Source organism: Pongo abelii, chromosome 5, assembly GCF_028885655.2.
Source record: "Pongo abelii isolate AG06213 chromosome 5, NHGRI_mPonAbe1-v2.0_pri, whole genome shotgun sequence".
Lineage (NCBI taxonomy): Eukaryota > Metazoa > Chordata > Mammalia > Primates > Hominidae > Pongo > Pongo abelii.
Window position 1 is genome coordinate 138,716,421 of NC_071990.2, and position 27,652 is coordinate 138,744,072.

The 27,652-nt window shown below is 39.2% G+C and overlaps 1 protein-coding gene across 2 annotated transcripts; it reads right to left on the bottom strand.

Annotated features, from left to right (window-relative positions):
* Positions 1 to 1,974: 1,974 nt before the first annotated feature.
* Positions 1,975 to 23,588, bottom strand: IFNGR1 (interferon gamma receptor 1). Of its 2 annotated transcripts, none has more exons than XM_009242278.4 (7): positions 22,900 to 23,360; positions 11,240 to 11,354; positions 10,411 to 10,583; positions 8,606 to 8,778; positions 7,761 to 7,947; positions 5,172 to 5,299; positions 1,975 to 3,135 (listed from the first exon to the last, which is right to left on the bottom strand). In XM_009242278.4, the coding sequence occupies exons 2-7, from the start codon at positions 11,314 to 11,316 to the stop codon at positions 2,527 to 2,529; spliced, it is 1,347 nt and encodes a 448-aa protein (XP_009240553.1). In that variant the 5' UTR covers positions 11,317 to 11,354; positions 22,900 to 23,360; the 3' UTR covers positions 1,975 to 2,526.
* Positions 23,589 to 27,652: the final 4,064 nt, after the last annotated feature.

The window sequence follows — 27,652 nt, forward strand, 5'->3', positions numbered from 1 at the left end:
AAAGCTAGACTCTGTCTCAAAAAAACATAAAATATATCCCAGTATAATGTGTATTAAAATAGTGTGATACATACACGGGAAAAGACCGAACAACAAAACTGTTCCAGGAGTGCTGAGAATTTGGCATGTGATAAATGTGACATTTGAAATCAGCATAGAAAAGTTAGATAATTTAATGAATAGTATTTGGGATAACTAATTTGTTAAGGGAAATATATGAGTTGAGTTGTATCCTCAAAAAGATGTGTTGAAGTCCTAACCCCTGGTACCCATGAATGTGATCTTAACTGGAAACAGTGTCTTTACAGATGTAATCAAGTTAAGAGGAGGTCATACTGGATTAGAGTGGGACTAATCAATCCAATTGACTGGTGTCCTTATAAAGATCTGGACACAGAGACATACAGGGAAGAATGCCAGGTGACAAGAGGCAGAAATTGGAATAATGCAGCCGTAAGTCAGAGAATATCAAGGATTGACAACAATCACTAGAAACTAGGAAGGGGCCCTCCTCCCCTAGAGCTTTCAGATAGAATCTGGCCCTATTGAAACCTTGATTTCAGACCTCTAGCCTCTGAACTGTGAGATAACAAATTTCTGTTGTTTTAAGCCACCCAAGTTTGTGGTAATTTATTACGGCAGCCACAGGAAACTAAAACAAAAAAATAAAGCTGGATCTCTATCTCTGTCCTCATATGAAAAAAAAAAATCTAGATGGATAGAAGAATTAAATGTAAAATAATCACCACCAAAGACCAGAAGAAAACATGAGTGAAAACTTGTATCTGTTGGGGAAAGAGGAAGGGCTTTTTAAAAATAGAAGGAAATAAATAAATTTGACTTTATAAACATCTTAAACATCTGTGTGGTAAGTCAAAAGGCAGGAAATTATAAATCTGTAACTCAGGGCAGACAAAGGGTAGTAAGAAAGATATAAACAGTCCATAAAAAAATGGACAAAGAAGATGAGTTGGCATGAAACTATAAATGAGATAAAAACATGCTCAAATTTACTAAAGAAATGCAAATGCATTTAATGCGTAAAGTGTTTTACTGAGATTAAAGACTTATTTCAGTCAATTAGCTAGGGTGTAAAAACAGGTACTTCATTCACATTTGATGGGAGTACACATTGGTATAATCATTTTGGAGAGCAGTATTACCTCTTCCTTGGCTATTTCAATTATTTTCATATTTTTGCTTTTCCCATTCTAATGTGTGCATTGTTCATGTAAAGTTTTGTCTTTTTTTTTTTTTGTAATTTTCCCACAAGAGAGATCAAAGTCTGTTGAAGGATATTTACTTTTGTGGAATGTGATATGTATGGGGATATCAGTTTGAAAAGCAATTTACAAGACATTAGCCCAAAATCAGTGACTATACCAGTTCCACTGCAAACCACATCACTTTTTTCACTAATAGTATCTCATTTGTAACTTGCATTTTTAAGTGAAGAGAAATATCTTTCCAGAAACCAAAGAAATATGATATGCTACTCATGTAAATTGTATTTCATTTTTTTGGTCCATTAATTCACAGATTCATATTAATTTCTGAATATTTCTATCCTCTTAGTAATTCCAAGAAACCCTTGGGTAACATATACATTAACTCTTGGTTTGCCTCTCACTGGGGATTCTTTCCACACCATGTAATTCTCAAGGTTCCTGCATCCATTTCCATGGCTCTGCCCACCACCTTTATGCTAGATTCCTCAACCCACATGCTCTACAGCTAAATCTTTTCTTCTCAAACCACTTAGAACAGTGTTCTGCACACTGGGTGTTAAGCATTGAAATATAGACCTATAAGGACCATTTAAAAATATTATTTTTAGGGTTGTTTTAAATATTAAATATGAACAATTAGCAAATAATCCTATAGCATTAATGCATGGAAACAAGCAGTGGATACAAAAATATTCTGCTTAACTATGAAAGACTGCCTAAGTGCTTGAATAAATGAATACAAAAATGAGTTTTAAAATTCTTTATTTAAAAATCTCTAACTGTAATGTTTCATAAAAAATATACACATTTCTATTTACATATTCCATTAATTCTATTAGTTTGAATTAGATCTTAAGTCCAATTTCGAAAAGCTTGCAGAATTTCTTCTGAAATTACCACTTAAAATTCTGTATGCATAAAACTTACAAAAACATATGCTATACCAAGGCAGAGAAAAGAAAAAAAGTGAAGTGGCTACAAAGGTCCCTGGGGCATCACCTGCTCACCTAGGAACCCGGAGTACTGGATACTGTTCCCTGTTACTGGTAACCTATCTGGATGTAAAGGTTCATAAGTTACAATGCTTTTTTTGTTTTTAAAAAAAAAATTCTTTATAGTTTTCAAGCCAAAAGTGAAAATGCCACACATCCTCTTTACACTTTTATGTAAACTAAGTCACTCCATTTGGTTGATACCAACCAAGATACAATTTCTGAGATCATAATCTTTTCAAGAAATTAAAGCAGAAAACTGTCCAGGAAAATCAGACTTCAAAGTTGGTGCATCTTAGCTGATCTCATGAAAATTCTTTGGAATCTTCTGTTGGTCTATAACCAATCAAGGACTCTTTACCGCTATCATCCACAAGTAGATCCACTAGCACATGTGGTTTATCATAACCAAAGGAGGTGGGGGCTTTTATTACTGTTATGAGCTCTTGTCCTTCTGTTTTTATTTCACCTTTATTACTTGGGGGAAATTCTGAGTCAGATAAGGAGCTATGTGATTCCAGACAGCTGGAATCAGTATCAAAACCATTTCTGGAGTGATCACTATCAGAACAATTTCTGGAGTGATACGAGTTTAAAGCGATGCTGCAGGGTTCAGACTGGTTACTACTTAAAGGTGAAGAACTCTCTCTCTCTACTGGAGTCAGATGGCTGCCCGGGGCCATGTCAGGAATATTTTCTTCAGTAGTCACCACTTCTGTTATACTAGAAAGTTCTTCTGTATGTTCCACTTTTCCTGGATTGTCTTCGGTATGCATGCCTGGAACTGTTGCTGGAGACAACGGCTCTTCACAGACCACCTCCTTTTCTAAGGAAGATGGCTGGTATGACGTGATGAGTGATACATATTTTGATTCAGGTTTCGTCTCCAAAGTAGCACTTCTTACCACAGAGATCTATGGGGAGAAAAATTGAGTAAAGATAAAAAATTGTTGAGCTTAAGTGCCTACCCTCAAAAAAACAAAGGTCTAAAGTAATGGACCACCAAATGGCACATTTAGGATAATGGGTGAATCAGATGTTGCCTTTTCTTTTTAATGAAAGGTCCCACAGTGATATTAAAAACAAAGTTTTAGAATTTTTTATATATGTTGCTTTTTGTATGTTACTGTGATGGTTAATACTGAGTGTCAACTTGATTGGACTGAAGGATACAAAGTATTGATCCTGGGTGTGTCTGTGAGGGTATTGCCAAAGGAGATTAACATTTGAGTCAGTGGGCTGGGAAAGGAAGACCGGCCCTTAACCCGAGTGGGCACAATCTAATCAGCTGCCAGCATGGCTAGAATATAAGCAGGCAGAAAAATGTGAAAAGAGAGATTGGCCTAGCCCCCCAGCCTACATCTTTCTCCCATGCTGGATGCTTCCTGCCCTTGAACATCGGACTCTTGAGTTCTTCAGGTTTGGAGCTTGGACTGGTTCTCCTCGCACCTCAGCCTGCAGATGGCCTATTGTGGGACCTTTGATCATGTGAGTTAATACTAAATAATACTAAATAAACTCCCCTTTATATATATATATAAAACATAATATATAATAAATATAATATATAATATATAATTTATATAAAATATAAAATATATAAAATATAAAATATGTATGTATAACATAATATATAAAATATATATAATACATATTTATATAAAGGGGGGTTTACTTGGTATTATATATATATCTTTATATATATATTCCATTAGTTCTGTCCCTCTAGAGAATCCTGATACAATTATCTTCCACATGTCTGCCCATTATGTTTGCAAAGTGGGCACATCTACTTAAGTAATATTCTCATTACTTGCCTTCATCATTATAATTTTTAGTGGCTCATATTATTTCTTTATACTGATAAATAATTTAATAGATGTGGAAATGTTTCCAATTTTTACTAGCTATGGAACATGTTAAATATCCTGCACATCTTTTTATTTATGAAATTATTTCCTTATAATACATTTTTTAAGAGTGGAGCGACCATATCGAAGAAATGGCATGTATACGGCACTATTACACTGCATACCCACTGTGTGCTTTTCTTTTTACCAGGGCTAGATTACTTTTCACCAGCATTTACCCGTTATGCTACTGCTGGTACTACTGGATATCCAGGTTTCTTTTTTCTTCTCTAGCGCGTGTAAAATGGCATACTGCAAGGTTGCTTTGTGCTTAATTACTAGTAAGAATAAAATATTATAATTCATTTGTAAGTTGACTACTAACTGTTGAGAGTTCTTATCCACTTTACTTAATGGTAGTTTTTTTATAGCAAATTTTAATGTGCCCTTTGAGCATCACAGATATTATTCCTGTCATATTTGACTCAAATAGATACTATTCTGTTACCTTTAAATGTTCTTTACATCAAAGGCTTTGAAATGTTGGACATTAAAATCGTCAAACTCCTACATTAGTTTCATTTTTGGCCAACTTTCCTTTCATACTCCAACCATAATGAAGTGTTTCTGTATTTGCAGATCTTTCAAAGTCATGCTTTCTTGGCTCTGGACCTTAGCACATTCTGTCCCCTAGTGCCTAAACTCCTGTATGTCCCTCAAGACTGCTCAGACATTGCCTCTGGAAAAGCCATGACTAACCCCACCCCAAAGCTGGACAAAGTCCTCATGGGCTCAGGTATAAATCTTTGAACCTATCACACTTTATATATCCAATGTATACGTATCTTTTCTTCTCCCTAGACTTTAAGATCTTTAACAGAATTGTCTCATCGTGTTTTTCCCTGAGAATAAAAAAAACCAAAATACTTGCTGCACAGCAAAAGACACAGTATGTGATTTTGCATGTGTGGTAGATTGACTGATTGATGGCAGGTGACATCCTGTTGAATATCATTCTACTTTAAAAACATAATTTAAGAAACTATCAAAAAAGGTTCAAGTTAACTTTTTAGTGTATATAAAAAAATTAAATACATTACCAAGGACTTGGGTAATATTATGCTTTTTTCCTTCAATGGATTAATCTTCTTAATATAAAAACAGATGAATACCAAGCTAAGCACTAGAATGAGTAGTAAAGCAGCAACAACTGGAATCCAAAGAGAACCTTAAAAAAGGCAGAAATCACAAGTTACAATTAGGATGGAATACTGCTATTATCTATCAAAAAGTCTTAGTGCCATTCTTGAATAGATTTACACATTAGTGAATATGGCCAGAGTTTTAAAGAACACTGAAGGAAGCAGAAGTTAGGAAATCTGAGTAAAAAATTAGGTATCTGTCTTAGATAGCAATATGATTCTTCCCAGCTGTGCAATTCTAGAACTTTCTGGGACTATTCTGCTATGACACGACATAGTTAAAATAGCTTTTCTACAATAATTTCTGTACAGCCCTACATACAGTGTGTTTCCAGGGTTATGCATTTCTTTCGGTTAAAAATGCAAAAGAATAATTTTAAAAATACCTCTCCTTAGAAATAAATTCTGGCAGCTGGGCACAGTGGCTCACGCCTGTAATCCCAGCACTTTGGGAGGTTGAGGTGGGCGGATCACGAGGTCAAGAGATCGAGACAATCTTGGCCAACATGGTGAAACCCCAACTCTACTAAAAATACAAAAATTAGCTGGGTGTGGTGGCATGCGCCTGTAGTCCCAGCTATGTGGGAGGCTGAGGCAGGAGAATTGCTTGGACCTGGGAGGTGGAGGTAGCAGTGAGCTGAGATTGTGCCACTGGACTCCAGCCTGGTGACAGAGCGAGACTCCATTTCAAAACAAAACAAAACAAAACAACAACAACAAAAAAAAGAAAGAAATTCTGGCAATGTTTATTGCTCTTAAGATGATTTAGCCCCACTCCTCAGAATTTCCTGTTACATTTATTTCACGACTGCAAATACTTATAAAGCTTCACAGATGTACATGCACACAGCAATGTTGCACAGGAATAAAGTCCCCTTAATTATAAACCAGACATAAATAATATAAAATAGGAAAGATTTGTTACCAAGCACATACATCTAGAATCACCATTGTGTACTTTGCTCTAATGCTGCTTTTTATTTTTGCAGCACAGTCTTCAGTATTTTTTTTTTTTTCATAGTTCTCTCTTCCAAATTAACAGCACTCTAACATATTGTGACAATGTCTGGCATCCTTTAGGGCATTTTGTTACCCAGAATTTTCTAACTATGGAAGTTACTAGTTAATGAATGCTTCTATTACACTTATTACAGGATGTGAAAAAAGTTAAATCATTACAAAAGTAAAAAGGAAAATAACTACAAAACCAACATTAGTGATGTGAGAAGTCCCATGGGCTGAGCAAGTGCTGGCTGCAAGGCATTGACGCAAGCAGGCAGGGGCTGCTGCTCAGGAGCCACGGCAATGCCACCGTGTGGCCATATTATCAGTGCAGTTTATAATTCAGGCTAAAAACAAATCTGCGGCATTTGCATTATTTCAAATTTTGAGCATTAAGAAGGGTTTTATTTTTCAAATAGCATAATGAAAATTAGCATAAAATGCATTGCACTGCTTTAAGTCACCTATTTGAAACCTTCATATAATGGCTTGAAGTTATTAGTATTGAACTTTAGGTGTTTGTTCTGACTCTTCAGCCTATATTTCCATTCTTCGAAAATATACTTGCATCGTAAAATTTTAAACCTATGAAATCTATTCTAAAAAAATCCTAAGGAAAAAAATATGTGTATACACACACACACACACACACACAAAGATAATCATCAAAGCATGAGTTATAATATATGTTTAACGCAATACACAAAATCATATATACTATACAATATGATCATGTCTATGTAGAAAAACTAAAGAAAATATCAAACTGTGAATAATGGGGTATTTTTGCATGGTAGAACTACAGATCATTTTGTTTCCTTCTGGTTTTTCATATTTTATAAATTATCTATAATGAACACTACATTTCATAACTGCAAAGAAAAGTCCAAACTTCTTTAAGGTTCCTGACACCTGAGAGTAACAGTTCTAAAGTTCAAGTTCTAGCATATATATCTCTACCTCCCCACCCCCCACATTAAAAGATGAAATAAAATTAATTATTGTAAAATGTTATAAAAATGACCCATTATCTATTATTCAAACCCATCTATAAACTTTTTTGGATATTAATCGCAAGTCTTTGTCCAGTCCACGTCATACAGCTGTAACCAGTAATCGTTCCTGCTCTTCAGTCTTTAAATTACAATCCCCATAAAGAACATTTTAGTGGATTCATAACATCTTGCTATGGTGAAGTAACGAACTGACTTATAATTCATAATCCTGAAATGCAAACATTTGTGCCGTTTTATGTACTTCTTATATATTTTTTCTTTCCTGGGTCAAGGGGCCATCACATGGCTTTCCAAATTAGTTGTTCTATATCTTTAAATGTGTGAGAAACTGCTAAATTTAATGGAACTAATGCAACTGAATATTGTTAAAACAGATCTTCTGAAACTGCAAATGAGTTTGCTTTCCTCACATGATCCTATTTTAGTTACTGCTCCCTCTATATTTAGAAAAAAAATGGCAAGAACTTACTTTTTATGCTGCTATTGAAAATGGTAATACAAACTTCTTTTGACTTTTCAGTTGTAACACCCCACACATGTAAGACTCCTTCTGCTGAAACACAGTACTGAGAATTCAGTGAGGACACTGGAATCGCTAACTGGCACTGAATCTCGTCACAATCATCTTCCTTCTGCGTGAGTATTTTATACTGGATCTAGATGGAAAAAGAAAACAGTGAAAATGCACAGCTTCTTTTAATCTGGAAAAAAAAAAAAAAAAAATCACCGTATTAGTCCTGGCCAAACAACTGAAGAAAATATATATGACTGACTTGAACATGTCTAAAAATAGCTTTACTATCAATAAGTCAATTTGTTACTTCAACACAGCACGATACTATGCATCTGTTATATTCCTTATAAAAACGGCAAATTTAAAAACTCAAATTGCAGGAATGTTTACTGTTAGTTGTTAAACTAACAAATGTTCATTTGTCTTATTCATTTCTCCAGAAACTTAGCTGGTGGGAAACAGAAATATTAATATTACTTTACATCACCGCCAATGAGGAAGAAAATCCTCATTTTACCAGTGGAGCAATGGAGATGTACTGGGAAAAATCCTAGATTAGAGCCATTCTGCTAAATGAAGCAAATAAAAACTAAATGTATTCACATGGTCAGTGTTAGTGACTAACTCCGTATCGTTTTTGCTTTAATAGCATTCACATATTTTTCTTATCAAATCTATGATCTGTAAGTCTTGCTTGAATATTTATAAGCATCCTATTTTCATTACACTATAGAAAGGAACAACTTTTGCTAGCTACACAAGAATTTCCATTATGAAAAATGTGAAATAGAAACACACACCTCACTTCCGTTCATTCTCACATACACATTGTACAGCTTAATGTAACAGGTAGTTTCGGGATCATAATCGACTTCCTGCTCGTCTCCATTTACAAAAACTGAAGGGTGAAATACGTCAATCATGATTTGCTTCTCCTCTTTTCTGATATCCACTTTAGGTGGTCCAATTTTTCCTGGGGAAGGAAGAGGAGGAAGTATAATAAGTACTGGCCTTGGAACTAAATGGTACATTTCATAAAATTACCAGAATCTATCAATCAACCTACTCTTTTTGTTCTGGTTGTTCTAAAGCAGGACCACATTTAAACCACTCCACAAATATCTAGAAGATATTCTCAGGGTCCTTAATAAACAAATGTTTCATAAATCTCAGGCAAGAAGTACTCTTATTTAATCTAAATGCCTCTTTAGCAGTTTAATTTCATTTCTAGCTGTAAACAAAAATAGTTATAAACTTTGGTTAAAAAAAGACTTCACATAATATAAACTCTATTAAGTAATTTTTCCTTTATCTTTGCTTCTGTGGATTAAGAAGCCTGGTTTCTAGAAAACGTTTCAGAAATGGCATTAGTTTTCTTCCCTCATCAAAACTCTTTTTACTGTGAAAAATCAGAACTTATTCCATAAATATTTATTAGGTCTTTGATGTTTGAGACTTTGTTGGTGAACCATTTATCTAGTCTTCACATATTACTGTGTACCACTGTGTGCCAGGCAGGTCTGTTTTTAACCCATCAATATATCCTCAGGGCCCAGTATACTTTCCGGCACGTAGTAGGCCCTTGATAAATCTGTATGGAAAAAAATCTAACATGCAGATGGTGTGGTAATCATATGACAAAAGTGTGGACTCTGGGGAAGAAAAGTATTTAAAGGGTAAGGAGAGGAACAGCCTGTAGAAGAGACCGAGGAGGCACAATCTAAAAGGCAGGAGCAGAAAAAAGAAGTGAGGCTAGAGGGAAAGGGACCCAAGGGCTAGAAGAATAGGGAGGAGTCAAGTGACTAAAGGTGTCTTTTACCCAGGAGTGAGGGTCTGAGAGCTAAGGCAGGATGTCATAGTTGGAAAACAGGAACTGGAATTAAAGATTCAAGAGTTTGAGGTGACAGCAAACATCAGGTACACTATGGGAGTGGGATGCTGGAAGACTGAAGACCTGAAAATCACAGTGGCTGAAGAGAATAAGGAACTCTGCAATTTTTTAATGTATTAAGGTGGTATTCAGATTTCCCAGGTATTAAGAATAAGAGTTAGCTGCCAAAGTCCTTAGTGAATATAACTTACAAATGAATGACAAAAGATGGGAAGGGCAAGGGTGGTGCAGGGGACCGCTGGGCAGCACAGACCCACAATTGTATGAAGTGGAAATGTGATGGCATAGAAGCAGCTAAGTGATGGCCACCTGTTAGCCCTATTTTGTGGGGCTTGAAAGAAGGGGAGGATACAGGTTGAGTATCCCATATCCGAAATACTTGAGATCAGTAGTGTTTTCGGTTTCTGAGGTTTTTTTTCTGGATTCTGGAATATTTACATTATATTTACCAGTTGAACATTCCAAATCTGAACATCCAAAATGCTCCAATGAGTATTTCCTTTGAGTGCCATGCTGGCGCTCAAAAAGTTTCAGATTTTGGAGCATTCTGGGTTTCTAGACTTGGGATGCTCAACCTGTACTGACTCTAAATTCCTCCAAGTGTTTCTTAAGCATTGTGATAATTTTCAGCAACTGCTAATAAAAGCAAACATACAGAAGACATGTATAAATATTTTCCAATTTAAAATTTACATGTGTACGTATTCTACTCACCATCTCGGCATACAGCAAATTCTTGTGACTTTGCATAGGCAGATTCTTTTTGTCCAACCCTGGCTTTAACTCTGACCCAAAGGGAATTTGATGGATCACCAACGTGATCAGAAATATTACAATAATGATGAGAAATACTGATGCAGGCATCAATCCATTCTGAATTCTTAACACTAAAAAGAATAAAAAAAGCAAAGATAACTTTTATTGTTATTAAATAAACTCAAACCATTTCTGTCTGTGCTTTGCTTTTTATTCACAGCACAAAGCGGTAGAAAGAGCAGAGCTAAGAATAGGATGGAGACGCTAGAGAAAGTAGGAAGCCCTTACTCTTTAGTTAGAAGAACTACAAACTCTGTTATAGTAAAGAGGCTCAATTCAAAATGTAAGACCTATGCAAGCCACATTCCACATTCAATTTTTTAAAAATCTGTGTTTTTAAACAACTCTAAATTCCATTTATATATGTTAATTATAGGAGTAAGCACGTTAAAAAAACTAACAGTTGTCAAAAAAGTTTTTTGAAATTTATATTGTTCTACTAAAAATACACTATAGGAAGATGACATAGTAACTATTAGCTTTATTTGTCATGCTAATCTCAGAAGTTTAGTGATACTTCTCTATTTCAATACTGATAAGGAAGAGGAAATAAGAGGCAAGAAATATTTGGCAAAGAATTTGCATCGTTAGTACTTTTGGACATCTACAAGCAGTTCAGAATGTTTTGCCACATGGGAAGGATGATGAAAGGAGAACACAGTTGTGGAATTTCCAAGGACCTAAACAAAAATGGAATACAAAGGATAAATAAAAGAGTGACACTCACCCATAGTTCTTTACCTCTACGGTAAAAACAGGGACCTGTGGCATGATCTGGTACTCCCAATATACGATAGGGTTCATGTTATAGGATTCAATTGTAACATTAGTTGGTATAGGCACTGTAAGAAAATAAAAAAGTAAAAGGGACAATTGTAAGAAACTAACATTAACATTGGAAAACCTTATTGTAAGATGCCACATTGCTCAGATATGTATATTTGAAGAAAAGTAGAATTCACCAGGATACAAAAATTTTTTAAATGAAGAGTAGACATCTAGAAATTAATTTTATTGAAAAATCTATAGAAGAGTTCTGATTCGTTTTAAATTATGGAAACATCATTGCAATATAAAGGAAACACAAATACAGCATGAAGCAATAAATTTCCTTAATATGATAGAAGTTTTATAATCAAATGCACTGATTATTGAATTAATAATACTCATTTCATCACTAGAATTTTCAATATTTGATATTACAGATTGTATTCAATGTTGACAGGGTTTGGCTGTGTCCCCACACAAATCTCAACTTGAATTGTATCTCCCAGAATTCTCATGTGTTGTGGCTTGGACCCAGGGAGAGGTAACTGAATCATGGGGGCCGGTTTTTCCTATGCTATTTTCGTGATAGTGAATAAGTTTCATGAGATATGATGGGTTTATTGGGGTTTCCGCTTTTGCTTCTTCCTCATTTTCTCTTGCTGCCACCATGTAAGAAGTGCCTTTCTCCCCCGCCATGATTCTGAGGCCTCTCCAACCATGTGGAACTGTAAGTTCAATTAAACATCTTTTTCTTCCCAGTCTTGGGCATGTCTTTATCAGCAGCATGAAAATGGACTAATACAGTAAATTGGTACCAGCAGAGTAGGGCATTGCTGAAAAGATACAAGAAAATGTGGAAGCAACTTTGGAACAGAGTAACAGGCAGAGACTGGAACAGTTTGGAGGGCTCAGAAGAAATAGGAAAATGTTTGGAACTTTACTTAAGAGACTTGTTGAGTGGCTTTGCCCAAAATGCTGACAGCAATATGGACAATAAAATCCAGGCTGAGGTGGTCTCAGATGGAGGTGAGGAACTTGCTGGGAACTGGAGCAAAGGTGACTCTTGCTGTTTTAGCAAAGAGACTGGTGGCATTTTGCCCCTGCCCTAGAGATTTGTGGAACTCTGAACTTGAGAGAGATGATTTAGGGTATCTGGTGGAAGAAATTACTAAGCAGCATAGCATTCAAGAAGTGACTTGCGTGCTGTTAAAGGCATTCAGTTTTATAAGGGAAGCAGAGCATAAAAGTTTGGAAAATTTGCAGCCTGACTACGAGATAGAAAAGAAAAACCCATTTTCTGGGGAGAAATTCAAGCCGGCTGCAGAAACGTACATAAGTAGCAAGAAGCCTAATGTTAATCCCCAAGGCCATCGAGAAAATGTCTCCAGGCCATGTCAGAGACATTCACGCCAGCGCCTCCCATCACAGGCCCGGAGGCCTAGGAGGAAAAAGTGGTTTCGTGGCCAGGCCCAGGGTCCCCGTGCTGTGTGCAGCCTAGGGACTTGGTGCCTTGCATCCCAGCTGCTCCAGCTATGACTGAAAGAGGCCAACATATAGCTCAGGCTGTGGCTTCAGAGGGTGGAAGTCACAAGCCTTGGCAGCTTCCACATGGTGTTGAGCCTATGGGTGCACAGAAGTCAAGAATTGAGGTTTGAGAACCTCTGCTTAGATTTCAGAAGATGTATGGAAATGCCTGGATGCCCAGGCAAAAGTTTGCTGCAGGGGCAGGGCCCTCATGGAGAACCTCTGCTAGGCCAGTGTGGAAGGAAAATGTGAGGTCGGAGCCCCCACACAAGTCCCTACTGGGGCACTGCCTGGTAGAGCTGTGAGAAGAGGCCCAGCATCCTCCAGACTCCAGAATGGTAGATCCGCTGACAACTTCTGGAAAAGCTGCAGACATTCAATGGCAGCCTGTGAAAGCAGCTGAGAGGGAGCCTGTACCCTGCAAAGCCACAGGGGCAGAGCTGCTCAAGACCATGGGAAGCCACCTCTTACATCCGCATGACCTGGATGTGAGACCTGGAGTCAAAGGAGACTATTTCGGAGCTTTAAGATTTGACTGCCCCACTGGATTATGGACTTGCATGGGCTCTATAACTGCTTTGTTTTGGTCAATTTCTCCCATTTGGAATGGCTGTATTTACCCAATACCTGTACCCACGCTGTATCTAGGAAGTAACTAGCTTGCTTTTGATTTTACAGGCTCACAGGCAGAAGGGACTTGCCTTGTCTGAGATGGGACTTTGGAATGTGGACTTTTGGGTTAATGTTGAAATGAGTTAAGACTTTGGGAGACTGTTTGGAAGGCATGATTGGTTTTGAAATGTGAGGACATGAGATTTGGAGGGGCCAGGGGCAGCATAATATGGTTTGGTTCTGTGTCCCCACCCAAATCTCAACTTGAATTGTATCTCTCGGAATTCCCATGTGTTGTGAGAGGGACCCAGGGGGAAGTAATTGAATCACAGGGGCTGGTCTTTCCCATGCTAGTCTCGTGATAGTGAATAAGTCTCACGAGATCTGATGGGTTTATCAGGGGTTTCTGCTTTTGCTTCTTCCTCATTTTTCTCTTGCCGCCACCATGTAAGAAGTGCCTTTCGCCCTTGCTGTGATTCTGAGGCCTTCCCAGCCATGTGGAACTGTAAGTCCAATTAAACATCTTTTTCTTCCCAGCCTTGGGTATGTCTTTACCAGCAGCATGAAAACAGACTGATACAAATGTCTACAGAGGAACTGGCTACACTAAGGATGGCCAATTTCACTCTAAAATACCACCAGCATCTCAACTCTACACATACTACTATTATGCCTTCCACACTTTTTCTATAGTGCAGGAATAGATACCTAAAGATTGAACAATGGAGCTACACATTCCAGTTTCATCAACATTCTGCTCTCTGGGGTGTGCAGGACTTTTTACAAAACATACCCAACATTTCTTCTTGCCTTCACTCTTTTAAACCTTTCAGAAAACATCTGTTGATAAGACTTGAAAGAGTCACGTAAGAGAACAGACAGAAGTCATTTTAACATCTAATCAGACACTACCAAAATCTAGTTATTAAAAGTAGTCATGGGCCAGGTGCGGTGGCCCAGCACTTTGGGAGGCTGAGGTGGGAGGATCTGTTGAGCTCAGGAGTTGGAGACCCTGTCTCCACAAATAATTAAAAAATTAGCCAGGCGAAGAGGCCTGTGCCTGTAGTTTCAGCTACTCGGGAGGCTGAGGAAGATTGCTTGAGCCCAGGAGGTCAAGGCTGCAGTGAGCTGTGACTGTGCCACTGCATTCAGTTCTCTTAGAAAAAAAAAAAAGTAGTCATTTTTCCCCACTGTTCGGTGTAAAAGGTTGTTATCCAACACCTCTTGGAAAACTGAACACACACACTTCTCCTTTCTCCCTTCATTTCTTTACAGATAAACATGAATGTACACAGTTAGCGATGTGACCCCAAATTTACGGTTATTCAATCTCACCTACCTGGAACACTCTATTAAACATGATTTACTTATATAATTAAAACAAATAAATGAATGTCCATGTGGACAGGAACAGTGGCTTCCAAATATAACTTATAATCATCCTCAAAAATTGTGAGAGGGACAGAAGTTTCTATTTTTTCAAAGTGCCTTGGATGATAATGATGATGATTTATATTTATATCAAGCAGACTGCTTAAATAAGAAAAATACTCCCTAGGTCAAATATTAATAAATTTGGGTTCTTTCTTGGCCACACTGCTAAATACTTCAGATTTCCTGATCTGTCAAGTGAGGTGTTACTTTCATATCCCTAAGATATTTGCTTACTGCTGAAGGGAAAATCTGTATTTTCCCCAAACAAAAATTCCAATATTCAAGACCAAACTGGTATATTGCCTTAATTTACAATTATTTAACACACATATTTTCAAAGCAGAACACGGATTAAGAGTTTTTTAGGTAAATAATAGGCACTAATGGACAATTAAATGCTATCACCATTATTATTTTCTTTTTCTGATTATCTTTTCCTTTATTGCAGTGGTTCTCTGTGGGAAGTGATTTTGTTGCCAGGAGACATTAGGCAATCAATGTCTGTAGACATTTTTGGCTCTCACAACCTGGAGAAGAAGTGGGTGGGGGAGGTACTGCTGGCATCTAGAGGGCAGAGACCAAGGGTGCTGCTAAATATCCTACAATGCATCAGACAGCCTCCACAACAAAAAATAATATAGCCCCAAATGCCAGCAGTGCCAAGGCTGAGAAACCCTGCTTTATGTTTACAATTTAAGTGTTCTTTAAAAAAAAAAAGTTGAGGGAAAACTAACTTAAAAACAGAATGCTTTACAGTAAACCGGTATATTTCACGGCTCCCCTCAAATGAATAGATTTGGTTATTGCCAAAAGATCTAACTTCTATATTATTTACCAAAATGGCGTAATAATTTGGGCCAAAAGGTTGAGATTATCAAGCTGCGGAGGATCTGAAGATTCAAATACTTCATGCTACTAACTTGACCTTTTTGTGGCCAGTGACCAGACACCTAGTTTTTCTCCTTCTGCTTCTAGAAGCGCAGCTGAAGGCTCTTGGTACCTGCCATCTCTGGTTCTCTAAGCAACTTCCTTGTAGGTGATCCCTAAGGCACTGTTCTTGCCAGAGTAGCCTTGGCTCTTTGTTTTTTGTAGAGTTCCCATGGCCATTCATAGCAGGGGATACTGAGGCTTCCTTAAGAGGGTCTTTTTTTCTATCACATGTTTGCATCTCAACCTCCTGAAACAACTCAAATAATTCACAATCCATATTTTAGGTAGAAATAAAAGTCACTCCTCTTCACCTGGGTTCCATCAACATTAATATCAAATAACAATCACACATATAAACATACTTTTTCAACCAGAAAACAGAGGTACTTGATGCTAAGAAAACTCATACTAAATCTGAGCCTTCCTTCAGAGACCATTTCTTCATTTTGGCATTTTTTGCCTCTTGAGAGGCTGAGAATTTTCAAACCAGGTGGTCCTGGTTTCTTTTTAACAGTTCTTCCCATGATTGAGCAAAGTCTCACCTGTTACTATAAGACGCAAGAAGAAACCAGGTGGCACTTTCAGCACTCTGGTTAGAAACCTCCTGAGCTAGATCACACAGCTCCTCAGACATTCTCTACTTTTGGTGTCACTGAAGGCTACAGTGTAACTCAGCTTTCTGCCACTACATAGCAAGGACCCCCCCTTTCTCTATGTTTCCAAGACTGGAAATCCTTCGCTTCCTTTTAAGCTCCACCCTGCTCCTTTTGAGACAGAGTCTTGCTCTGTTGCCCAGGTTGGAGTGCAATGGCATGATCTCTGCTCACTGCAACCTCTGCCTCCTGGGTTCAATTGATTCTCCTGCCTCAGCCTCTCGAGTAGCTGAGATTACAGGTTTGCACCACCAGACCCAGCTAATTTTTGTATTTTTAGTAGAGATGGGGTTTCACCATGTTGGTCAGGCTGGTCTCAAACTCCCAACCTCGTGAACCGCCCACCTGGGCCTCCCAAAGTGCTGAGATTACAGGTGTGAGCCACCGGGCCCAGCCTAAGGCTCTGTTTTTAATTATCCCCAGTAGGAATGGCTTTATAATGGTATACGCTCAACCTGAAATTCCTGTGAGAAAAAGGCATATAGAAGTCAATCTGCATACTAGAATATCAAACAAAGTGCATTTGTACTTAGGAAGGGGCTACTGAATCACACAATGGAAAACTACAAACAGGAGTAGGCTTGTGCAGCATTAGATTAGTTTTTAATGTGAATCAAAGTACGTTTCCTATAATTTAAGTAAAAGCCTGATATGGTTAGACTAGGACAAGGACTTAAATCATAGCTTTCAAAGCAAGACAGACAGGTGGTAGGAGGAAGATATTTCAATGGTTTATAGCAAAAAGAAATTACTACTAGGTTAAAAGAAAAACTTAGAAATTTACACCAAAAGATGTAATCTGTGGTTTTTAATGCTACCAGAGGAGAAACTATGTGGTTATTAGACATCTGCCTTTGTTTTGCCAAATATTATTTGCCAAAATAATATGACAGACATAAGCAGTTTTCTTAAGCTTCAGAATTTTTTAATGTAAGGTTTAAATTGTTATATATTCAGATTAAATTAAGGCTTACAATTAACTTCTAATACATTTACACTATGTAAATAAAAATATATGTAGAAATAGCAAAAGAGTATTATTATCTCTGGGGCTTAAGAAAAGATCTTACCAGAGTGATTTCATGAAATAAGATAATCTTACAGATTTTCCCATCTCTTGAAAATGCCAAGATAGATAGTTTTGTGTAACTCATGTTGCTTTTGGAAATGGACTCAGAATTATTTAATGTATTACATCTGCATACTATCCGGAGTAAACTTTAGCTATTTTAAGATCTAATTCCCAGAACTCACCTACATCTCACAGCTGATAATTTAAGAAAACCAAACACAGGAGAGAAGAATTTGTTTTTCCTAACACTTTAATTACAATGCAGAAAAAAGGAGGGCCCTGGTTAAAGCCAACTGTTTCCTCAGAAAGCTGATAAGCCAGAAGAGACAGGATATGAAAAAAGAGAGAAAACACAAAAGACCAGTGAAGATCAGCAGGTGATACAGAGCAGTGCTTACCGACAGGACCATAACAATATCACAAAGGACCAAAAAATAGCAGTCGTGATAGCTCTGCAATAAACGTTGGTGAATGTAGGGTGGATGGCAAACTACAGACACGTGCAGAGTATAGTCTGAAGACACTGGCCATTTCCTCTGCATAGATGGGTGACAGGAACCAGGGCTGCTACCTGTGCTCCATCCGGTAACCACCAAAAGCATCTGTGTCTCTTTAAAAAAGGACAGCCTGAGGAGTTCATCACCCATCTTAACACACTAGTGTAAAAAGACTGTATAAAAGGTTTGTACACCTATGGTGCAACAGGGCTACGGACTCTGCAGAAATCATCTGACAACCTGCTTACCAACCTCTTCATGGGAAGAGGTTGCACTGAGAAGCATAAGGAAGTGAGGATTAAGTAAACTGTTGTTCTGGATTCTAAGTCATCTGACACTACAACTCAAAAACAAATGTTTCAAATTAAAGCATCTGGATCTTTTCCTTAAGAACAACTCTCAGAGAAGATCTAACACCTTCCCCATGTTAAAGATACAGGGACAGGAATGGGGACTGTCACAAAGGTTTCATCTGCAGAGCAAACAGAACCAGCATAAGAAATCCACACTGAATAAATGAAAAGTACCAAATCAAGGCCTTTGTATTTTTGTCAGAATATATTTGATTACAATCTACCTCCCGAATGGCTTCCAGTGGTGATAAAATGACTATTTTTCTTAACGCTTTCCCACTTTCACCATAGCAAGGAGCCGCATCCCCCAGGTTTAAGCTGAGTACAGACATTTTGATAATTCTTGCATGTGATTTTCAAGTGTTCATTGAAATCTTCTAATTGAAATTTTTCTTTTTAAAGAGCCAGGCATAACACATAGTGGCCTGCAGTGAACTTATAAGTAACTAACGTCCCCTATATTTTTCCCTCGCACCACCACCAAGTTGGGGCTTATCCAATAAATATCTGTTCAGCCACTTTTCTGACTTGAAATCCGGGGCTTTATTCTTACTCCTATTTATCCAATTTCATCTAGCTGGGTTTGGTCTGGCATTAGTTTTGACTGGACCAGACCAATCTAGTCCCTGAGAGAAGTCATTTCTCAACACTAATTCTCTTTTGGACTAACTCATTCTGAATTGAAAAACAGTTTAGGAAATGAAAAAACAATGCAGGTCTTTCCAGTCTACTAAAAAACCAAACTTTTTTGTCTGTTGGAAGAGATGGAAGAATGAGTTAGCTGCTGAGCCTATTTTAAGTTTCTCATACTGATCTGGTTAAGTTTGTTTTTTTAAAAGCCAACGCAATTTCTCACATATGACTAAGGGAATTTAATATTTAAAGATATATTTGTTAAAATAATAATGCACATTATTGAAGAATCCCTAACATATTAAGTATTTACTACAAGACACACAGTGTGCTTATCTTTTTAATGCATTACCTCAGATACTCATCACATCCATCCCGTGAGGGAGACAATGTTACCATACATATTTTACCAATGAGAAAACAAAGCCTTAGAGAAGTTACGTAACAACTTGACAATATGCAAAGTTTTGTTGGTTTTCATTAAGAAAAATGCTTCCAACATCTTTGTGATCATTTAATAAAATAAGGGGTAAATTACCTCCATATTTAAATTGGAATTGGAGAAGACTATTTTCTGGTGACTTCAAAAGCATCTGCTTCAGGTAATGTTTCCTGATTTTATTACATTATCACAATTATATTATGGCCACTGCAAAAGTTGAACAATGCACTAAAATGAATAATTCCTTAAAAACGCACAAGACCTAAACAGATACCTAGTATTTTGATTACTATGCATTAGGATAATCTAAAATAAAGGCACCCCTTTAATAAGAAAATTACAAGTAAATTCCTTTCTGTTAGGAATTCACTTCACTCTGGTTCAAACCTCATTCTGATTCTTTGTTCAATCAAAATTGAACCATTAATTACTCATCTGGTTTGTAAAGCAACTTCACTATTGGTATGCTGCCAAATTTTGTAAGATAGCTGTTTAAAACTATGACTTTTCTTTAGGTTTTCATACACAAACACACACACACACAAACACACACACAAACACGAGAGACAGAGTCTTGCTCTGTTGCCCAAGCTGGAGTGCAGTGGCACAATCATGGCTCACTGCAGCCTAGACCTCCTGGGCTCAAGTGATCCTCCTACCTCAGCCTCCCCAGTAGCTAAGACTACAGGCACATGCCACCACACAGGGTTAATTTTTGTATTTTATTGTAGAGATGGGGTTTTGCCATGTTGCCCAGGCTGGTCTTGAACTTCTGGGCTCCAGTGTTCCTTCTGCTGATGTGCTGGGATTACAGGCATGAGCCACTGCCCCCAGCCTAGGTTTTCTTTTAGATAGAACCAAAATGTGGTCCTTTCAAAGTCTGTGAATCATGAATCAGAATAAAATGAAAAAGAAAATTTAATACCCTATTCAATAAATATAATTAAAAAGTATTATCCTGTGTATTTTGAATCTCTGAAATAACTATAGAATCCAAAGAAATAGTGAAAAATTTAAACAGTACTCAGAGCTTTATCCTAAAGTCAGATAATTAGTAGCAAGCATAGCTGATAAACTGTACAAGGTCAGTGAAGAGCCTTCCAGTTGGTGTGAAGTCCAGCCTAGCTCTTCAGCTATTACTCAGAGTGGGCTTGATTCACTTAAAAATATATACTACTTTTATGTGTAAAAGTGCATGAAGAGCGAAATACTACTGATTATTAAGTGGCACACACAGATTTTATTTTCACTTAAGAAGTATTAATGAAAGCCCATGAATGTAACACAATACATTCCTAAACACCTGGATTTCCTGGAGACTGACTATATCACTATATTCTCTTGTCTGCTTCCCTGTTCTTACCAGGTCCTTTCGTCTAAGACGAACTTCAACTATACAGTCAAGCCCAGCAACAGTAGGAACAAGGCTGGGAAGCTAAGCAAGAGCCAGAGCATTGTGGGTTTCTTCCTACTTTGGAGATTTTGTGTTTTCAATTAACTTTAAAAGAACAGGGAACCCAACAAAATCTAGAGAAATGCACTGAAAAATCTAGAGAAATGTGTTAGAAATGCACTTTAAAAAGAGGGCTCACTGAAACTAATGAAAAGCAAGGCCGGGGTGCTTGTCTCTTCTACAGGAGTCAGGAAAGGCTTCACAAAAGTGACCCCAGTTTTAGAACCAGAGGTATAGAGACAAATTCTAAAGTTTCTGCAGAATATAGAAGGCCACAGTTGATCTTCCCACGGGAGGCAGACAGGCAATACTCCTCCCAGAGCAAGCTACAAGGACGTGCAAATTGTGCACTCATAGGGGTCACACCGTGCACTCATAGGGCCCCGTACTCAGAAGGAAGGGCCTGGCACTTGCTTTAATGCTATGCCTGCGCTAGCGTTATCCTCTTTCTCTGCTGATATCCAGTCAGAGGCCTACTAACTCTTCCTTCTAAATATTCTGCTAACTGTCCTCTTCTCCACTTAAACTACTTATTGACTCCAACTTAAGCAGCAGCCTCCTAATGGGCCTTGTGTTACGTAACCTCAAACTATTTTATAAGATGACTGGTCTTTCTAAATGGCATGTCTGATCCTGCATAAAATCATTTCCCTTTGTAATTGATAATCCAATGATGTCAGCATTAGTAAATAATGACTGACTTCAGCAAGGCATAGTGGGTGTATTATTTTGTTGGCTCAACACCTGTACTTCAGGCACGCCATTCCGCTTCTTCTGGTAACCCAACCCCACCGTCTACGAGAATGTCCTTCCCATGCAGGCTGGCACCTGAACCTAGCTGGGCAAATCAGAGCCTTTCCCTGGGATTTTGTTAGAATTGAGGAGGCTGCAAGATGTCAAAACTCAGAAGCTGTCAGCATCTATGAGTCCTGCCAAGTGTGGAAAGCTGTCAATACCCAGACAGTTAGAAATAAGAAATGGAGAGTCCTAGCAGTTTGGGTTCCTGGTTCTAGCTTCTTGAGACCCAGCTGGCATCTCTAATTTTCTGTCTAACTCTGGTTTTTCTGAGACAATAAATTCCTCTTTTTGCTTAAGTTAATAAAGCTAGGTTTCTTGCTGGTACACATAATATGGCAATTCATTATTTGGTTCCTACTTCTCCACCTATCTCCCCTTTTAAGATCTCACACACACTTTACAATAAAACGCTTAATATTCCACGAATTCAACATGCTATCACACCTCTGCACCTCAGTCTCTGCACCTCTAGTTCCAACACTGGGGTCACCTTTGTGAAGTCTTCACTGACTTCCCTAAAAGAGACAAGCACCCCACCTTGCTTTCCACTAGTCTGTGCCTAAGTGCAAGCTCTTACCGCAAAGTACTGCAACTGCCCATGTGGATGACTGACTAGAGTCTGGCAGAGCAGTTAAGAACTTGGACTCTGGAGCCAAATTGAGCAGCTCCCCACTGAGTGGCTATGACCTCTCTGCCAGTTGGGCAGGCCTCTCCGTAACTCAATTTCTCCTCCATAAGGAGAGAGACAAATAACGCCTACTCTAGAAGATTGTTGTGAACACAGAACCAAAACGTGGACCTTTCAAAGTCCGTATGAATCATAAATCATAATGAAAAAGAAAACTGAATTGAAAAGGTTTACTGTTTTCTCTGGAGCTCGTAATCACAATTACTCTGCACTTCAGAAAAGCCACCCTCAACATTTGTTTCCTAGGAAATGTCAATAAGCAGGTGGAAATAAAATGCTCCGAAGAACAAACCCGTAAGAAGAGACCTACTGCCAATCTGCTAGTGAGTGCCGGCAATCCACCACTTCCAGACTGAGACCTAAGACGGACTGCCACTTACTACTCCGCTGCCACTTACTTCTCAGCTGGCGACAGAATGCATACTTTCCTACCCTAAGCACTTTGAGTCCCCCCCCCACCCCCCGCTAAGAAAGAAGTATTTAAGCCACGAACTGAGACGACGATGCCACATGCTGATCAGGACACTCACAGTCATGCGTCACTTAACGATGGAGATCCGTTCTGAGAAATGCAGAAATGTCCCCTTAGGCAATTTCTTCGGGCAGTAGTGCACTGACACAAACCCAGATGACACAGCCTACTGCTCTTAGGTCATGAACCTGTACAGCCTGTCACTGCAGTGAACACTGCGGGTAACCGTAGCATACTAGTGAGTATCTGCCTATCTAACCATAAAAAAAGGTACAGTAAGAAAACGATATTATAATCTTATGAGACCACGCTGTCCCACATTGACCGGCAACGTCCTTCTGCAGCGCATAATCGTATTTAAAAGTGGATTACAAGAGTCGGAAAAACAAGCGGCGTGATTTGTTGTGGCGGCAACCAGGCAAGAGGCAGTAGAAAGGCAACCGACGAGTGCAAACCACGGAGCCCCAGTCTCGCGACCCCACCTCGCGTCCCCGTCGCCCGCTCAGGGCCCGACGCAGGGGTCCCGGGCGAGGGCGACTGCGGAGAAGCGGGGCGGGGCTTCCCGGCTGGGGCGGATCCCGCCCTCCCTCTCGTCCCGACCCGGCCGCAGCCCTGCCGCGAGCGACGGTACCTGAGGACGGCCCCAGATCCGCGGTGCCCATCTCAGCCCTGCTCACACCCTGCATGACAAGGGGTAGGAGAAAGAGGAGAGCCATGCTGCTACCGACGGTCGCTGGGTCCAACCCTGAGCGCCTGCGGGCCCAGCCTAGCGCGGCCCTCCAGCCTCGGCCTTACGTCACTTCCGTCACCGGGATGTGTACCGGCGGCGGCAGGAGGCGGGACCAGGGCGTGGGCGGGGCCAAGTCCGGGAAGCCGCAGAAGGCGGACTCAGGCGCAGCACCCAGCAGTGAGCACGGCGCCGTGTGGTCTGGACCTGGACTTCTGGGTGTGGGAGGAATTTGAGTGCAAAGGTTAAGGTCTTTCAACCTGGCACCCCATTCCGCAATTCTTCCAGTTTTTTTCAGTATCCTGGGGTTGTGAAAGTTTGCATTAGGCCACAGCCCAGCCACAATCCTTATTTTACTAACTCTTAGACTTCACCTGGGTGTCTTGGAGCCTGACATTTTTAGAAGAGAATGAGACTTCAAAAGCCATTTCCAGTCCCTGCTTTTTCATTTGAGGAACCTGAGACTTAGGTAGTGAAATGGTTTGTGCAGATTCCCACAGCCCAAATCAAATCGGCTTGACCAAGAACTACTTTGTTCTTGGAGAAAAAACTATTTGCATTACCTTCTCAACAATTCAGTGTCAAATCAGCTTATTAGGCAGCCTCTCATGAAGAGGTTTGCTCTCTTACCTCTCTGGGTTTGTCTATTATTTTGCATCTCTCCTATTCCACTGCAGCCACGTTGCTAAGTCCTTCAGCGCTTGTGCTCAAACATGCGTATGTCTGATGATCTCACCTGTTTCAATTCTCTGAGTATCGTGACCTTTTGTAAAAATTTTAAATTGCAACACACCTTCTCCTCCTCCTTACCCCGCCCTACTGTTTTTTCATGGCACTTTTCACCTTGCTGCACACTATAATATACACCTTGATATTTGTTTTCTTCTCCTTCTAGAATGTAAGCTCCGTAGAGCTGACATCTTTACTTGGCACTCAATTAGTATTTGTTGAGTGAAAGACTGCATGATTACTAGTGTTAAGGAAAATTTTTAAAGAGGGAAAATCCTTATAAAGACACTATGTAAACTAGAGGCATTATCAGCCAGATCATTTTACTTGTATTAATAAATCCCTTAGCTCAGTACTTCTCAAATTTCAACGTACATGTGAACCATCTGCGGGTCTTGATAAAATGCACATTTGGATTCAGTAGTTCTAATTCAGGTTGCGTCTTGAGATTTTGTATTTCGGACAAAATGCACAGGGGATGCCGGTGCCCCTTTCAACAGGACCACACTTTGAATCAGAAGAATTTAGCTCAATCTAGACTAAGTTTAGGGAGAATATTTCTTTGATGTGTTTCTGATGTCCACTATATGAAAGACACCTTCTAGTCTTTGTAAGGATGCAAGGATAAATAACTGATCTTTACTGTTCAGGCGTTTATGGAGTAGGACAAAATATGATATCCAGTTTGTAAACATTTTTGTGGTACTCGTCACAGGCTGGGTTACCCTGGCAGTAACTCTGAGGTCAAGATTAAGGTATAAGGCATTGATTAGGGAGTGCTCTTGGAATAAACGTCTGTGAAGGGGAGGTGGAGGAAGCAGAGTGGAGGAAGAAGTTGATCTGTGATGCCATCCCAGTAAAGGCTCCCAAGGGGCGCTCTGAAGTTGGGATGGCCTTGTAAAGGTGTCTTGAGTTGGTATGAGGGGCTGGGCCTTAACGCCCAGCACTGATTAGTCATTGAATACCAACTGTCATGATTTTGGGGCTGTCCATTTCTTTCATGGAGGCATTCCCCAGAAGAACGCTGACGGTTGAAGGTGTCTACTGGCAGCACTCCTAGCATTAGGAAGGGGACAGAACCCAGTCTTCTGTTCCTGAGAGGGATCTGAGCAAGTTTCACAATCACAGCACCCACCACTCTACGTATCCTTCTGAAGACTTTGCTAGTTAGTCATTTGGAGACTAAATATGTATTTATTAATTGGGTGAATATTATCAAGTGATACTGCGTGTGACCTACATGGCCAGGCACTGAGAGATAAAGACCTGAGCAAGACAGACATGGCCCCTGCCCTTACGGAGCTTACTGTCTACTGAGGGAGATAGCTGTTAAACAAGGAATTACACAAGTACTGAAATCGTGATCATCATTCCCAAGGAGAGCAATGGGAAGAGATTAAAGGAGCATAAACAGGAATTTAACTTAGTCTACATTTTAAGGAAAGTCTTTCTTTTTTCTTTCTTTTGAGACAGGGTCTCACTCTGTCGCCTAGGCTGCAGTGCAGAGGCATGATCATAGCTTACTGCAGCCTCAAACTCCTGGGCTCAAATGATCCTCTTGCCCCAGCCTCCCAAATAGCTGGGACTACAGGTGTACACCACCATGCCTGGCTAATTTTTTTTTTTTTTTTTTTTTTTTGAGACAGGGTCTGGCTGTATCACCTAGGCTGAGGTACAGTGGCACAATCTCAGCTGACTGCAACCTCCACCTCCGGGGCACAAGCCATCCTTCCACCTCAGCCTCCCAAGTAGCTGGGACCACAGGCGTTTTTTTGTGTCTTTTGTAGAGATGGGGTTTCACCATGTTCAGATCATGCTGATCTGAAACTCCTGAGCTCAAGCAATCCGCCCACCTTGGCCTCCCAAAGTGCTGGGATTACAGGAGTGAGCCACCTTGCCTGGCCTTATGCCCGGCTAGTTTTTAAATTTTTTATAGAGCTGGGGTCTTGCTGTGTTGCTCAGGCTGGTCTCAAACTTCTGGGCTCAAATGATTCTCCTGCCTCAGGCTCCCACAATGCTGGGATTACAGGTGTGAGCCACTGTGTCTGGATTTAGGGAAATTCTTTTTTAAGGAAGTTACCATTATGTTGTGACCTGAAGGATAAGGTAAAACTAGCCTGAATAAAGTTAAAAGATGGGGGTGGCCACCGGCTAATAAGAGAGGTAGGAAGAAGAGCAATAAACTGTATTTTTAAATCCCATATAAAAATCTCATACAGCTAACACAGAAACAAATGAGCGGTGCCAGCTTTCCTTGATAAATTTCCAATGCCTAATGGCTGGGGAATATCCAAGTATATGTTGGTCCCCACTAGAGCCTCAGATTAGTTTTTAAAATGAAGAAAACAAATTGGGGAAGAGTGTAGATCATTCCAAAGCCAAGTGTATACTGAAGTGCTGCTGCTCAGGAGCCAGGCTACATTTTGAAGACCATACTCACTTGCCTTTCAAGTTAATAGGCCAAATAAAACAATTTAAGAAGCTAGATATATGATCCAATGAGAACAGAGCCTGTGTGTGTGGAACAAACTGTGCATTTTGGCTCTGAGCACAGTGCATTTCCTTCCTCTTTTCTCCAAAGCAGAAATGTCTGCCAGCTTCCCTTTAAAGGAGACAGTGTGAAGGTTTGTAGCTGAAGCATATAGTTCTAAATTCCCCTGATTAGTCTGTAAATTATAGCCAATACTCTTGCCCTCTCTCACTCTACCCATGCCTTTACACTGGCCCTTATTTAACTTTGTTTATTCCATAGTACTTATTACTATCTGGAGATTCTAAATTTGAATTAAATATGAATATATTGTGTGTGTTAAATATATGTGTATATATATATATATATTTCACAGATAATTACTGAAATTGTAGTAATTGTTACCAAGGAGAGCAACACGATTATAGGTGCATAAACAGGGACTTAATCTGAGATTTAAGGAAATGCATCCGTGTGTGTGTGTGTGTGCATACATAAAATATGTATATACACACATAGAAAATTTTGTTTCAGTAGTCTCCCTCTTCCTCTAAAAAATAAATTTGTTTTCTTCACTGTCAAATCCCGAGCACCTAGCCAAGTGCACATTACTCCATTAATATTTGTAGAATATTGATGATCCTGAATCATCAATAGTATGATTATGATTATAATCCTGGATCATCAGTGTCAGTATTGAGCAGCTGAACCAATGTCTGTGGCCACTTATTAAATAAATATATGATGAACAAAACAAGCTTGTAAAGTGGTGTGGGACTGAAGCAGGTATAGTTGAATTTATGGCTGGCTAAGCTACAATTGTGTCACTGATAAGAATTTAGAGAGATATTTGGATATCATACTGGTACTCAACAAAGCACTATC